Raw genomic sequence first — 16,166 nt, 5'->3', positions numbered from 1 at the left:
AATGCTTTTTCTAATATTTCTATATAGAAATAAATGGTTCATTATTATTTTCTATCCACCTTATTCCTAAACGCGGAAGTAAGCATATGGGTGAGACTTCAGTTTCATTAGCCGCTAATGAGAAGAATAATATCATGCAGTAAATGATAAATCTGCTTGCATTACAAACCACTGTGTTCATAATTAAGATAATACATTAAAATAATATGGTATGGCACACCAATTTGTGGTATCAAGCAGCGAAATGAAACCAGAAGCCTGAAACACAACAAACTCGAGTTATGCATCAACACAAGGCAGTGACTTTGATGTGGTTCGGAGAAACCTCTTTTTTATTATTATATTTTCTATAGGAAACGGTGGTTCTCAACTGGCTTTGCTTCAGGGCCCAGATTTTACATTTGGACATCAAGTGACTGGCACATTGTGGTATTGAACACTTTTTAAATACATCACATTAAGAAAGTTTAAAATGAGTAATTGCGATTTAACTCCATGTCAAAGACACTGACGTACGGAGAGAAAAAGAATCAGAAGAATAAACCTGAGAAGTGACAGTATGTCAGAACAAAGCCTAAGTGAGAAAAAGTCAATAATGGTGAAAAATCTGAAGGAAAGGAAGAAGTTAAGGGGCTGACAATTAGAGCGAGTGAAAGTGTTACAGGAGAAAGAATACTTCTTTTTGGATAAGGTCTCGGTCATTAGAGCTTGCTTCTTTGCTGCAAATGTTATACAATTGACATTTCCAGCAAAATGAGTCTTTTATTCCTCTGTAATGACCTCCTAAAGGTTAATGATCCTGTTAAATCTCAAATCCTCTCCTTTACTGTCCTGAAACAACTATCTTTTTATAACAAAGCTTGTTGACAGCTCTCTGCAAACCTTTGGATATTTTTTAGATATGATAAGTAAGTTAGTGTGCAATCAAAGATAGCAATTGAGAAGCATATCACCTTTCATATCACCATGTAAACTGTTTCTAGAGAAAGATGCACTGGTATATTTTTGTTAGCTTTTTTTATTGCATTGATACAAGGATTTTATTGAACTCGATATTCAGCGGCCATAAAAGTATTGTGTCTACGTTAACAGGATATTACATTTAGATACTTTCTAGAATGGTTTGTGTGTGTACACTAGATTTCATGCAAGTTAGCTGAATACATATCTATAGCCAGTCACGGATGCTATAAAGTGTTTATTAAAACGTAATGCTTTGTGTCAAAATCAAGTCATAGTTACAGCGCAGGGCATACCCTTTGGGCTTTTGTAATGAGCAACAATAAAACAAACATTTTAAAAGACAAAGAGCCACTATTACTGTAAGGACTATTACTTGTTTCTTTGTGGGAGTTTGGAAATAAAATGTCCAGAGAGTGGAGCTAAAACATTACTACACTATCGCATTTGAAAATAAAATCCTACCTACATTAAACCCAACCCTAGATCTAACAGTCAGTGTGACCAAAAGCAAACAAGGCATATGATGAATTTTACCAAAGCAAATCTACAAGTGCAGTGCTGTACCAGGTGCGCTACCGAGCAAGTTTACTACATCAGATAAGACAGATATATGAAGCTGGTTATGCAAACATCAAAATGTGTTAGTTTATAAATCATGCACTTTGGTAAAAGTGTTTGACATTATACTGTGCAAGGAACAAAGCAAAAATAAGTCTTTATTAATCAACAATCTGCCCCACTTTGTAACTGCAGTCAAGTTTAAGTATGTAAGCTATGTTTTGGGGGTTTGAAAGGCACACTTTTCCATTGAGCCAAACAACACTTAAAGGAGTAGAGCCTTCTAGTGGCAGGTGCACATGCCTTTACGATCATCTCCATTACCAAAAAGAACAATACCATGACTAGTCTGAAACTACCACATACTGTAAATCAGTGTACACTTCTATTCTGATTACAACATGGTGACCATTGACTTGTGTCTGCAAGACCAGAAATAGTTTAATGAAAGAACTGATACAGATGAACATTCTTCTGACTGTCTCTGTAATATGATTAAATACAGTGCATTAGCCTATAATAATGAATAGCTATTTCCAGCTGGACAAGCACAGTGAAAAGTGAGACCACACTGGTGATAAAGAACCACAGGTTAATTACTATAGCTCTAACACAAACAGATAGTGAATGAGATGAGTGCAGAGATGGTGCCCTAATATGAATGTTTAATAAAGATGTTGATGTCTCTCGTAAATAAAAAGGGAAATGTCTGGCAGTGATACCTCCTGCATTTAACAATAGAGCTCTGAACAAAGACCCATCACCATCTATCCACTTAGCTGCATTCACACATCCCACAAACACACACAGTGGCTGTGAATATTAATAATTAAAGTGGTCATTAAGCTGGTGATTGAAGAGTAGATAATGGAATCGGAGAACAGGAAAAGAAGAAGTGGTGGATAAGAAAGAGACCAAAAAGAAGATCAATGCTGTATTACTTTATATGAAAAGACAAACCTATAGTAGTTAATCTAAAGATCCTAATAAAACTCTCAGGTGTCTCTGTAAAATGTTTGTACAGTAACCAGGACAGGGAAATTATATTTTTTTTATAAGGTAACCTCTCAGATAGGCCTGATAGACACCACGCTAGCATGCTCTCAATAAAGGTAATAATAAAGACAATATACTCAATTCTACAGTAAGTTATAGGCATTTAAACTAAATTAGAAATAAACTGAATAAATGCTCTTCAGATTCTAATGCTTGCATTGTCTGCAGTAGCAACTAGATTGCTGTTGATGAATGAGATCTTGTGTAATATTTAAAAGTAAATAAATAAAAAATCCTCCTAAATTAAAACCCAAATGGCTAGTACATCATGGATTAGGATCATAGTTAGACTTTAAACTGTCTTTGGCTGCACCCAGAATCAGAATCCTTTGAGTAGGTACTTGTTTTAAATAAATAATTACTTCACAATCATTAAAACAGCATGTTCTGTATAGTTTGAAGGTGAATGAAATCTGGACGTACTACATTGGGTAAGGAAAGTATTCAGACCCCCTTAAATGTTTCAATGCAGCCATGAGTCTTTTTGGGAAATATGCAACAAGTTTTTCACACCTGGATTTGGGGATCCTCTGCCATTCCTCCTTGCAGATCCTCAGTTCTGTCAGGTTGGATGGTAAACATTGGTGGATAGCCATTTTAGGTCTCTCCAGAGATGCTCAAGTCAGGCCTCTGGCTGGGCCATTCAAAAACAGTCACGGAGTTGTTGTGAAGCCACTCCTTCGTCATTTTAGCTGTGTGCTTAGGGTCATTGTTTTGTTGGAAGGTGAACCTTCGGCCCAGTCTGAGGTCCTGAACACTCTGGAGAAGGTTTTCCAGGATATCCCTGTACTTGGCCGCATTCATCTTTCCCTCGATTGCAACTAGTCGTCCTGTCCCTGTAGCTGAAAAACACCTCCACTGCTTGATGCTGCCACCACCATGCTTCACTGTTGGTACTGTATTGGACAGGTGATGAGCAGTGCCTGGTTTTCTCCACACATTCTGCTTAGAATTAAGGCCAAAAAGTTCTATCTTGGTCTCATCAGACCAGAGTCCTTCAGGTGTTTTTTAGCAAACTCCATGGGGGCTTTCATGTGTCTTGCACTGAGGAGAGGCTTCCTTCGGGCCACTCTGCCATTAAGCCCCGACTGGTGGAGGGCTGCAGTGATGGTTGACTTACTACAACTTTCTCCCATCTCCCAACTGCATCGGTGGAGCTCAGCCACAGTGAACTTTGGGTTCTTCTTTACCTCTCTCACCAAGGCTCTTCTCCCCCGATAGCTAGGAAGGGTTCTGGTCGTACTAAACGTCTTCCATTTAAGGATTATGGAGGCTGCTGTGGTCTTAGGAACCTTAAAGGGTTAGTTCACCCAAAAATAAAAATAATGTCATTAATAACTCACCCTCATGTCGTTCCAAACCCGTGAGACCTCCGTTCATCTTCGGGACACAGTTTAAGATATTTTAGATTTAGTCTGAGAGCTTTCTGTCCCTCCATTGAAAATGTATGTACGGTATACTGTGCATGGTTAGAAAGTTAATAAAAACATCATCAAAGTAGTCCATGTGACATCAGAGGGTCAGTTAGAATTTTTGTAAACATCGAAAATACATCTTGGTCTAAAAATAGAAAAAACTACAACTGTATTCAGCATTGTCTTCTCTTCCGTGTCTGTTGTGAGAGAGTTCAAAACAAAGCAGTTTGTGATATCCGGTTCGTGAACGAATCATTCGACGTAACCGGATCTTTTTGAACCAGTTCACCAAATCAAACTGAATCATTTGAAACGGCTCGCGTCTCCAATACACATTAATCCACAAATGACTTAAGCTGTTAACTTTTTTAATGTGGCTGATGCTCCCTCTGAGTTCAAACAAACCAATATCCCGGAGTAATTCATTTACTCAAACAGTACACTGACTGAACTGCTGTGAAGAGAGAACTGAAGATGAACACCGAGCCGAGCCAGATAAAGAGTCAAGAACCGTTTCTGTCAGACGTGTCCGATTCGAGAACCAAGGAGCTGATGATACTGCGCATGTGTTATTCAGCGTGAAACAGACTGACACATAGAGCATCTGAACCGAACTGATTCTTTTGGTGATTGATTCTGAACTGATTCTGTGATAATGTTATGAGTGCGGGTAAACCGAAGGCTTGAATCAAGGGCAATCATCGCAAATGACGCCATTACACCGAGCACAAAAGAACCGGTGAACCGTTTTCTTCAACCGGTTTATCGAATCGAACTGTCCGGAAGAACTACTAGTGATCTAAAAACAGATGCAACCGGTTCTTGACTCGAGAACAAGTCAATCGTTCGTTCGTTATCTGGCTCGGCTCGGTGTTCATCTTCAGTTCTCTCTTCACAGCAGTTCAGTCAGTGTACTGTTTGAGTAAATGAACTACTCTGGGATATTTGTTTGTTTTAACTCAGAGGGAGTGTCAGCCACATTAAAAAAGTCATTTGTGGATTAATGCGTATTGGAGACGCGATCTGTTTCAAACGATTCAGTTCGATTTGGTGAACTGGTTCAAGAAGATCCGGTTACATCGAGTGATTCGTTCGCGTACCGGATATCACTACACTGTTGTGTTTTGAACTCTCTCACAACAGACACGGAAGAGAAGACAATGATGAATAAAGTCATAGTTTTTGCTATTTTTGGACCAAAATGTATTTTCGATGTTTAAAAAAATTCTAACTGACCCTCTGATGTCACATTGACTACTTTGAAGATGTTTTTATTACCTTTCTGGACATGGACAGTATACCATACATACATTTTCAATGGAGGGACAGAAAGCACTCTGACTAAATCTAAAATATCTTAAACTGTGTTCTGAAGATGAACGGAGGTCTTACGGGTTTGGAACGACATGAGTCATTAATGACATAATTTTCATTTTTCGATGAACTAACCCTTTAAGTGCAACAGAATTTTTTTTGTTTCCTTGGCCAGATCTTTGCCTTGCCACAATTATGTCTCTGAGCTCTTCAGGCAGTTGGACTCAAATTAAGGTGTAGAACCATCTCAAGGATGATCAGATGAAATGGACAGCACCTGAGTTAAATATATGAGCGTCACAGCAAAGGGTCTGAATACTTAGGACCATGTGATATTTCAGTTTTTCTTTTTTAATAGATCTGCAAAATTGTCAACAATTCTGTGTTTTTTTGTTAATATGGGGTGCTGTGTGTACATTAATGAGGAAAAAATGAACTTAAATGATTTTAGCAAATGGCTGCAATATAACAAAGAGTGAAAAATTTAAGGGGGTCTGAATACTTTCCATACCCACTGTATATCAGTCATGTTGTAATTGTCGTGATCTACCAGCATCAGTTGTGTTGCTTCACACATTCTGTTTCCATGTGTCCATCAGATCAGTGTTATAGAGGGGGAAGATAGAGAGAGGAGAAAGGAAGCAGAAAGAGGTCAAAATGAGCTTGTTTTCCCTTAAGACACTTTAAGTCCATCGCACACACTTATGTTTTCAGAAAGAGCCTCATTTTGTGGTGCCATCTTTATTTATTATTTAGGATTTTCAAATGGTGCTGCTTTTTGTTGTTGTTGTAACCAGCAACCATTTTTCAGGGACATTACATAATTCTGTCATACACATACACAGGCTCACAGTCAACCATGCTTGGATTTTTTGGATGTAGTAAACTTGCTCGATAGCCCACCTGGTACAGAGTATTGTGATACACAAGTATGTTGCTTCAGCAAATGCCTTTTGTTTTCTTTAAATTACTGAGATTTAGTTAAATATGGATGTCTAATTTGACAAGAATGCATGTGAATCAATCAACTTGTATTGATCAAGTCACTTGTGCGTTCATCAGAGCCACACCCAGTTTGCCACACCTAATCTCTCTGACTCACTGATAAAAAGTCTATTGTTTTTAGACCATTTGTCTAAAGTTCTGTCCCACTGAGAGAACTATGGGTGAAGAACTGTGCTACACTATCAATAAATGTACTACTGCATTCAGAAATAAGCATACTTTTTTATGTACTAGAAGAAATCGAACATGCTAACAAGTCAACCGATGACTGCTCAGCCAAATACATTAACATTTTAAGTAAAATAAAAAATAAATGAAAAGTACATGAAAACTGTAATTATGACCCCTTTTTAAAAAAACTGAGGCTTACAGATTAAACTTTTGAATACTATAATCATCCTATTAGACCCTTGTTTCCTGACAATGGGTACAATGCGTGTTTGCATGAGATCAGTCAGCTAGCTAAACGGACATGTAATGAAGATGGGAAAGGTCAGTGTTTTTGCCTGCTGTGCTACAGCGATGTAGGGGTCCAGTGTGAGATTATTAGCTCTGATCTGCTCTGACGGGAACTAAAAGGTTCTCCATATCCTGGTGCCTCTGCTCTATAACACCAGTCACAGGCTGGTGGGTGAATACACACAAACACACACAGACGTGTACTTTCTCTGTTGCCAGCTACTGTATATATTCAGCTCTGCTTTAAGCAATTATTTCAGTAGCTTAAAAACCTTATTTCTATGAACTTTTGTTCCTATATTGTGTCACTTTTCACTTTTCAAGTTATTTTTGTGTGTTATATTCCTTTGATCATGCACTATCAGAAAAAAAGGTACAAAAGCAGTCACTGGAGCAATACCTCTTCAAAAGATACACCTTTGTACCTTAAGCGTCCTATATGTGACCCTGGAGCACAAAAGCAGTCTGAAGTCTCTGTATATATTTAGCAATAGCCAAAAATACATTGTCGGGTCAAAAATGATTGATTTTTCTTTTAAGCCAAAAATCATTAGGATATTAAGTAAAGATCATGTTCCATAAAGATATTTTGTAAATTTTCTACCGTAAATATATTAAAACTTGTTTTTTTGTTTTTTATTATTAGTTATATGCATTGCTAAGAACTTTATTTGGAGAACTTTACATTTGATTTTCTCAAAATTTAGATTTTTTTTTTTTTTTTTGCACCCTTAGATTCCAGATTTTCAAATATCTGTATCTCGGCCAAATATTGTCCTTCTAACAAACCATACATCAATGAAACGTTTATTTATCAGATGATTTATAAATCTCAATTTTGAAGAATGTACCCTTATGACTAGTTTTGTGGTCCAGGGTCACATATTATTACCCAAAAGATACAGAAGTGTACCTTTTGAAAAGGTATTTCCCCAGTGACAGCTCTCGTACCTTTTTTTTCTGAGAGCGTGGGTTATATTTCTATTTATTTTATTTTATTAATCTGACATCACATTTTGTTTGTGAAGACGTGATCTTTCTAAATGTTTTGATCACTTGCAGGTGTGTGTTATATTTATTGCACATGTATTTATGATCCAAGGGTGTTTATTCGTGTTATTGGCGACTTTGTTTTCTTCATAATCATCAAAGATTAGGCGAAATTGTTGTTTACAAAAATTTATTCATACAAATTTTACAACACAGGTTTTTTGTTTGTTTGTTTTGATTTTTGTTTCTTACATGTATAATGGTGCCCTTGTGTGGCTCCCGTGTGTTATTGTATTAACGATCAACACAAGACAGAGGTTTATCTTAATGTTTAAGTAAGGCTTTGGGCACCATCAGTCTCCGCACACAAAATGAATTTCAAGGCTGAGAATGTTTAATGAATTCTACAACACACTATGCATAGAGAAGTTAAATCAAATAACCAGAAAGCCAGGTGGCACTTAAACAAAGTATGTTATTTGAGAAATAGGAGATGTGTGAGCAGGTGATTGCAGCATTTGGAGGGCCACTTAAGTGCCATCTGAAATTGGTGGCCATTTTAAAGATGAAGCAAAGGCACCCAAGCCGCTAGCTGCCTCCTGTGTCACAAAGCCTGCAGGAGAATGCAGAATTAAACACAGATTGATTTCACATGTTCACCCTTTTACACACACACACCAGTAAAATGCATATGCAAACATGTACATCTCACTAACAAGCTTAAGCATATATAACACTGCCAAAAACTGTAATGAAATTTGGAGGAATGCTTTTAACAGTTTTACATCAAAACATATTGTCTTTTATTTCATTTTTCACAATATTATTTGTCTTGCATGCAGGGATTATTACAGAATACATCTGTTATGTATCACACCAAACTTATCTAACAATGCTCTACTAATACTTATAACCACACACTAAGATGCAGATACACACGTCTCCATTAACTGACTGCTTTACGGTCATAGACACAGAAAAGACATTTGACACTGATGTGAGAGGTGGGCAATGTGAGAAAGATAGAAAATTGTGGAAGGAAAAAAGAACAAAGAAAGAAACATTTATATGTCTGAACCACTGTAATCAAGTCGAATACACATTACACACACATTCATAGATGGATTTCAGTTTTTCTTGTTTGTGAGATTTCAAAGTGGAGCAATTGCATGCTATAAGAGTAAAGCAAGAAGAACTGGATAGTGTTTCAAAAAGAGCATCTGTGTGAATTGGAGTGTTTGAAGATGCAGATTTAATTAGCATTTATATACACAATAAAGGCCTGTTGAGTTCACACTACAAATTATGACTATAAAAACGAATTTGATGATAACTATATTGATATCCACAACAGCTGTATGGTTTGTCATCTGCTGCTTTAAATGCTCAAGCTAGCCAAAGTCAGGTGCATCCTGATTGGCTGTCAGTTTTTATTGTTCACCAGCTAAAAAACAAACAAACAAACCAACACATTCTTTAAATGATTCAAACACCATTTGGACTTCCATATTCACATTGAACTGGAAATGAATAAACCTTTATAGTTCTAGCTTTTGTCATAGTTATTGTCCATGGTGTGAACGGGTCTCAAGAAGCTCTTTTTTTTTTTGGAAAGGTTCTTGCAAGATAAGAAAACGTGTTGAATGGCTTGTGAGATTTAAGCCATAGATGACAGTGGGAAGAACTTGACGTGAGTAAAAGCATGGAAGAGATGAGAGAGACCCCTCAGAAAAGCACTATGGCATCGAGCCTTAGAAACTCACCAGGAATTCAGGAGGCAACTGTCAGCAAATCGAACAAAAATGCCACAATCTCATCGTCTTGTAGACATTGGTGCAAATCTAAGTCTTCAGGGCTGTTGTAAATAAAAATAAAAATAAAACTTCTTTCTTAATGTCAGGAGGAAAAGGAAGGTATCGTTCAATGTAGTGATTGTCTTTCAGACTATTTATTTACTCATATTCAGACTGATGTATTTATAGACAAGGCATTGAAACAAACATGAATGAATAAATAAATAAACAAATAAATAGCATTGTTAGTATTGGTAAAACTATAAGACTGGTCCACAAGGAAGATCGTTGCATTGTCAGGTGCTTCAGTACAAAAGAAAAACAATATTATTATCAAAATATTGTTCTTAATGTCTTTACTTAATACATAAATACATGTTTATAAAGGACACATCTTCATAAATAGTGACTAACTCGCTCCAAAAGCTGTACATGTACATGATAGACGCGTTTGAAAAAGGCTACAAACAGGCGAGCCGCCGTCCTCTGCTTCTGTATCTCTGTCTGTACCTTTTGCCCAGGACTGCGGCCAGATACTTCTTCACGGCCATCTGCTTCCGGTAGTGACTGTAGCTGTCGGTGAAAACCCCGTCCGAGTGACGCTTTGAGAGCGGCTCGTTGTCGTCCTCTATCGTGCTTCCTCCCCTGCGTTAGAGAAAGGACAAAGCGTTCAAGAACAATTCAGAAACAGTCCACACTGACTGTGAGAAAAGAGCCCTGTCTCATGAAAATGCAATTTCGCGATTTTTTTTTTTTTTATTAGTATTTTGCATGCTATTTTTTACGCAAAAACTGAATTTGGTGTGCATGATACGCACATGATTGACGTGCATATAATAGCCAGTTTTTGCGTGCACGTGAAACGCACTTTGTTGGCATGCGCATTTTGGCGAAGATATAACACGCACATACCCACACCCCTAAACCTAGGCACGCCAATGTCCATTTTTTGCGTGTAAATAATACGTCACATAGAAACAGAAAATTGTGCTATTGAAACTCACATTCATTAGAATAAAAGTCACCTTTTTTGGACTCAAGTGTGCATATGTTAATAAATAATCTAGTTGTGTGGAAAGTTACAGGGCTATTCACAATGCTTTAATTTGGTCTATGTTTCGGAATATCAGTCTCGCCCCACTATTCGGGTATAGAGTTTGGTTTGAGAAAAAAAAAAGAAACAGTTTCACACTTCAAAACTTCGCGGGAGTTCTGCATTCCATTCTGTTGCGCTTGTTTTCAAAAGCAAGAACGCGTTCCTGTTTGAACGCCCCCTTATTCTTCCAGACTCAGAGGTCTTACGAATGTTGAAACCCGGACATATAAAGTTGATAGAGCGTTTTTTAAGGTCAAGAGTAGGAAGTGAAGTAACTAATGAGAGAGCGAAGAGGAGAGATGGAGAGAGCAATAAAAAACGTTTCTGTTCTTACCCCACGCGTTTGGCCATCAGTGTATGCAGGTATTTCCGCGCGGATAACTGACCGAGCGCTTTCCGGTAGGCTTTATTAAACATCCCGTCAGCGTGCCTTTCCAATCTGGAGGACAAACTGACAAAAATATTGTGCCATTTATTTATTTATTTTCTTGCACAAACGTCTTACACAAGAGAGTGTCTCGATTTGTCTTAGCAAGCAGAACAGTGTAACACAAATGAATCACATTATTAAACAGATGGGTCGCATTTTGGGAATGCCTAGAAATAGAATAGGAGATAGGCTATGTAAGAAAGAAGTATCACCTTTTCGATGGAGGACTGTATAACGTGTATGCGTCTTCAGTGACTGAAGGAGAGCTCCGAATAGTGATCTGGTCACTGTCAAAGGTCAGATCCGTTAGTGAGTGTCCCTCCTCGTCAAATCCTGCGGTCTCCATCCTGCAACAAGACATCAAGTCATTTCATTCGCAAGGAATTAACACAGGATACGTTAACACGTGCTCTAAATGTTTAAAATACATACTATTGTAGCCTATAACAACAAAATATTAAAGACATTTCTATAATATTGCTTTAAAATTACAAATAGCGTTTTGTGGAAATTGTGTTCTTTTTTTTAGGGAAATGTGATAAATAGTTTTGGTTGTATTACACTTTATTATGCCGCGTAAAATGTCTTAAAATTATTGACGATCATAATAAAATCACGTTATGATATTAAATCAACTGTAGCGCACTTTCTAATCAAAGCGCGTTCACACTTTTGACGCTCTTTCAAATCGTTCGATTCTACGCGAAACAGAACACTCAACACGTCTTGAGTATCCTATATAACTTGTTAGTTATTATTTGTTTTAAGATATACGTCCAACAAAAAAGAGACATATATCCAAACATTTAGACACATTTGTTAATAAAACGCTTTATTAATTTATAGTGTTATAGGCCAACGTTTTCTCGTCCAACTACGCTACAGGCAAATCCTCCCAATCCGGATCGTTACCGAGCGTTAGGTGAGACCTGTTTTTATACAGTCTATGGGTGAGACGGACGGTCAGTTTCCGTACCTGATGCTCGGGTAACTCAACGGCGAACACACGTGGCATTGTACGAGGAGCCCGTAGATGAGGAAAGCAAGAGTCGTTTTGCTGCTCGTCATCATTCTGTAGAAGATAAAGATATAATTAGAACACAGAGAAATATTTAGAGCTTTAACTCTTCGACGTTCCAAATTGTATCGTTCCTTTGTCCCTCTATTAGTTTAATGGCAGCAGCAGGTGTCTCTTCAAATATACAAATATGTACTGTCAAAACAGCCTACTTTTATCTCAGACCCGAATGAGTGTACACGGAGTACCGGTCTCTGCAGCAGTGCTTCACATACACGGTCCGGTGGAGACTGCGACGACGATGAGATGAAGCTCTCTCTCTCTCTCTCTTCCAGTCTGCTCTTTAAACTTTTCTGTGCGTCACCTTGTTATCCTTATGAGCACAGAACGGATTTTTCCTTAGATCTCCGTGATGACAGTCGAACGGATATGAAACGAGTTATCATTTGTCTTCATCTCTCATTATAGCATCGCGAGTTTTATTCTTGGAGCCCTTGCTTCTGGACCCTTTTCACTCCCCACTTTAGAGACTGTGTCGACGTCATCCTCCCTTTTTATGGAGAGATCACTGTACTTTTCCTTCCTCCAGACAAAAAAACACGTGGGGTTTCCGTGTTTTATGGGGGACTTTCCATAGAAATAATTATTTTTGTACTGTACAAACTGTATATTCTATCCCATAACCCACCTTACAGAAAATGTTCTGCATTTTTACATAAAAAAGGAGTATAGGCTACTGTGTTTTTCTAATGGGGACCAAAAAATGTCCCCATATAAAATTAAATTTGGGGCATTACTGATCCTTGTGGGGCGTTCTTAGCATTTTCATTTCATGCGTTTTATATTAATAGTGCATATAAATAATATAAACTGTTTTTAATATATTTAATATCTGTTTATATATTCAAAAATATACATGATTTAAAAGAGATGGTTCACCCAAAAATGAAAATTATGTCATTAATTGCTCGCCCTTGTGTTGTTCCAAACCTGTAAGTCCTCTGTTCATCTTCAGAACACAAATTAAGATATTTCTGATGAATTCCGAGAGCTCTCTGATCCTTCATAGACAGCAATAGTCCACTTGAACCCCTGATGTCACCTTGACTACTTTGCCAATGTTTTTGGTACCTTTCTGGACCTTGATCGTGGTAGGACCCTTGCTGTCTACCGAGGATCAGAGAGCTCTCGGAATTCATCAAAAATAACTTAATTTGTGTTCTGAAGATGAATGAAGGTCTAACGAGTTTGGAACAAGAGGGTGAGCAATGACAGGATTTTCATTTTTGGGTGAACTAACCCTTAAAGGATTATTCACTTTATAATATACTTTAGAGTTATTAAAGTGGATGATGGATTTTAGCTTGCATAACAATTTTGTTTTTTTTAAACAAATTAGTAGGCCTATTTTTTGAACATGTTTCCTAAAACTGTAAAACTTGTAAGAGCCTCTGTTGAAAGCCCAGGGAACCAAAATTGTCATATTTTAAGGTCCAATTCTTACTATTAACTATGACGTTTGCCTCAATAAACTTCTAATTTTCTGCTAATTAATAGTTAGTAAGATAGTTGTTCAATTTAGGTGTGCGGTATTAAGGTATCATCAATATGTTCATGCAGAATATGAGCTTTATAAGTAGTAACAAATATGGTAGCAATGTGCATAATGATAAGCTACTAGTTAAAAGTGAGAAGTGGAACTTAAAATGAAGTGTTACCACCAAAACTTTAAGTGTCTTTACACAGATTGCTCTGTGCCTGCTTGAAAATGGTCAGTGAAAAGCCAGTCTAATTTCTTCCTGCTCTGACCCGCCTCATAGAGATGCAGTTGCTGCGTAACACCGAGCAGCATTACAATGTCTGTGTAAAGTTGACTAAATGCCACTTCAGAAGCATTGTGAGTCACTTACGTGTTTCCCCCTATTTCCCACTTAAATATAATTTTCTAAAATATTTTGTGATGTTTGAACTGCTATATTTGATAAAACATTCAGATATATTCAGGTTTATTTTGAGCCTGTTTTTGTTTGTCCTAACCAGGTTTGTCAACACAATCTTTTCCGATCCTAGACCAGGGCTGGTTTGAGAAACGTGGGAGATAGAGATCTGTGTCAAAATGTGCAAAAGAGACGTCATTGCATGTTCCCTGCCATCTTCATGAAGCACACGTAAAGAGGAGAGACACACCTCTCAGGTGCGATTAAATATGTTTCATCATTACTAGGGATGAGCTATACAACTTAATTTATTTTCAATACAATACCGATACTTTTAAAGGCCAGTATCGTCAATATCGATAAGATACTTCTAAACTGAATTTTAAATTATGAAATTAATAAAATTACTAACAGTAACATGGGTAATGATATCGCAACTTATTAGGTTATAAATATATATATATATATATATATATATATATATTTACACGTGGTTAAAATATTTTACTGTAATGGTAACCATATGGAAATCTACAAATATAGCTGAAGTCACTTTTGTAAAATCATGGTTCTATTTCATAAGGGACAAGCTGTTGCAGGCATAAAGTGCATCCCTTTTTATTCGGACAGTGTATGATTTATATTAACATGACAAAATAGAACATGATCAATATAAACTTTAACATTCCATTTAAATCAATGTAACTGCACAAACTATGTAGGCTACAATTTCAGTAGGTTTAATGTGAAGCAACTCTCCTTTGTTTCCAAAAACATCAATGCTTTTCTGTGATACTTTTGAGAAACACAGCCCTGTTTGTAATGAGTCAACGCTCTGTGATTGATTCTGTCTTGCAGATGAGGAGGAGACGAGGAGACAGAGCTCGGGTTTTAATGGACGTCGGTGGAGAGACTGGGCTGGCTTATCACTTAAGTAAATCCGCACCTAGGCTAATCAGATTTGCAAATAAAAAATTAATTTTGGATTTATCTATCTTTGGAGTTAACACCGGAAAAAGCTATTTTAATTGCCTCTTGCAGTCAGGGAGTAATTGAAAACGGAGCCGTCAAGTCGGACAGTTCATGCCTCGGTGACGGTGTTTGCATTATTTATCACAGAAGATGAGGATTAGATGTGACTTTTGTTAAAATATGGGCTACACACGTTTACATGTAGCAGCAGAAACATTTTTAAGTCAGTATTTTCTGAACTGCTTCATACAGAGCAAATCAGAAATACTGTAGACACAGAATAACATATTTGGAAATGGCAGGGACGTTTTTTTTATACCCATAAAAATATGTATTCTATATATTCTAAGATCCCATTAAGGGATGAAAATGTTATTTCTAGATGGTGTCTAAATGTTTAAAAAGTTGTGTTTTTTTGTTTTAAAGTTAGTTGCTGTTAAACACGGAGGGAACATTCCATTATCATTTCAAGTAGTGTCCAAAAGTAGACTATCAAAATAAAGTGTAACCCATTCATTTAGAGTGAACCTTGTAAGATCATTAGCCAAAGTTTTGGGCATGTTCTCCGTTAGCTGGGTAGAAGCTGTACATTTTCAACCATGCACGCACACACACACACACACACACAATATACTGGAAACTGCAGAAAAAACTCCTAAAATTATTCTGCTTATGCTGCATCCACCTCTAAGGTTAGCCCTAAATGAACATACACACACAGAGTTTTGTTGCTTATTGTTAATTATACTGCATCAGACAATGTCCCAGTCATAACCCATCCAGTTTTGTCCCGTGTTTGCTTTTATTGCCCATTTGAACATATGTCTCTGTTTGCCTTAATTAGTAAAATATGCTTGTGTCTGGGTTCTTTATGAGGCAAATATGACATTTATTTTGTGCATAAGGAAGTGTGCACAACATACGACACTGTCAACATGCGTGCAACTTGTTTAAACAAATAATGCGGCAATTTTCTTCAAATTAAAAGGATATTTGGATTCTACATGCTCGGAGACCATTAACCTCTTCATTCTCTTGGTTTCACACATCCCTGTGCTTAAATTTCATTTTAATGTCAAATTATTAAAAATTTGTAAAATACTAATTATATAAAATTAAAAACTAACAATTCACATTTACTGTAACAAATTTACAGACCT

The 16,166-nt window shown here is 37.0% G+C and overlaps 1 protein-coding gene across 1 annotated transcript; it reads right to left on the bottom strand.

The window, feature by feature from the left end:
* Positions 1 to 8,132: 8,132 nt before the first annotated feature.
* On the bottom strand, positions 8,133 to 12,264 carry LOC132127228 (glucagon family neuropeptides-like). The gene is made up of 6 exons (XM_059539004.1): positions 12,056 to 12,264; positions 11,292 to 11,426; positions 10,984 to 11,088; positions 10,064 to 10,198; positions 9,524 to 9,615; positions 8,133 to 8,373 (listed from the first exon to the last, which is right to left on the bottom strand). The coding sequence occupies exons 1-5, from the start codon at positions 12,148 to 12,150 to the stop codon at positions 9,531 to 9,533; spliced, it is 555 nt and encodes a 184-aa protein (XP_059394987.1). The 5' UTR covers positions 12,151 to 12,264; the 3' UTR covers positions 8,133 to 8,373; positions 9,524 to 9,530.
* Between the last annotated feature and the right edge of the window lie 3,902 nt (positions 12,265 to 16,166).

The sequence above is a fragment of the Carassius carassius genome, chromosome 3, assembly GCF_963082965.1.
Source record: "Carassius carassius chromosome 3, fCarCar2.1, whole genome shotgun sequence".
Taxonomy (NCBI): domain Eukaryota; kingdom Metazoa; phylum Chordata; class Actinopteri; order Cypriniformes; family Cyprinidae; genus Carassius; species Carassius carassius.
This window is presented reverse-complemented; position numbering and strand designations above follow the sequence as displayed.

What these genes read in the sequence shown, in the direction of transcription:
- LOC132127228 (XM_059539004.1), bottom strand. Translation starts at nt 12,150, where the DNA reads ATGATGACGAGCAGCAAAACGACTCTTGCTTTCCTCATCTACGGGCTC. An exon ending in TTGAGTTACCCGAGCATCAG is followed by an intron (nt 11,427 to 12,055) that starts GTACGGAAACTG and finishes GTCTTGTTGCAG; the next exon opens with GATGGAGACCGCAGGATTTG. An exon ending in TACAGTCCTCCATCGAAAAG is followed by an intron (nt 11,089 to 11,291) that starts GTGATACTTCTT and finishes TTTGTCCTCCAG; the next exon opens with ATTGGAAAGGCACGCTGACG.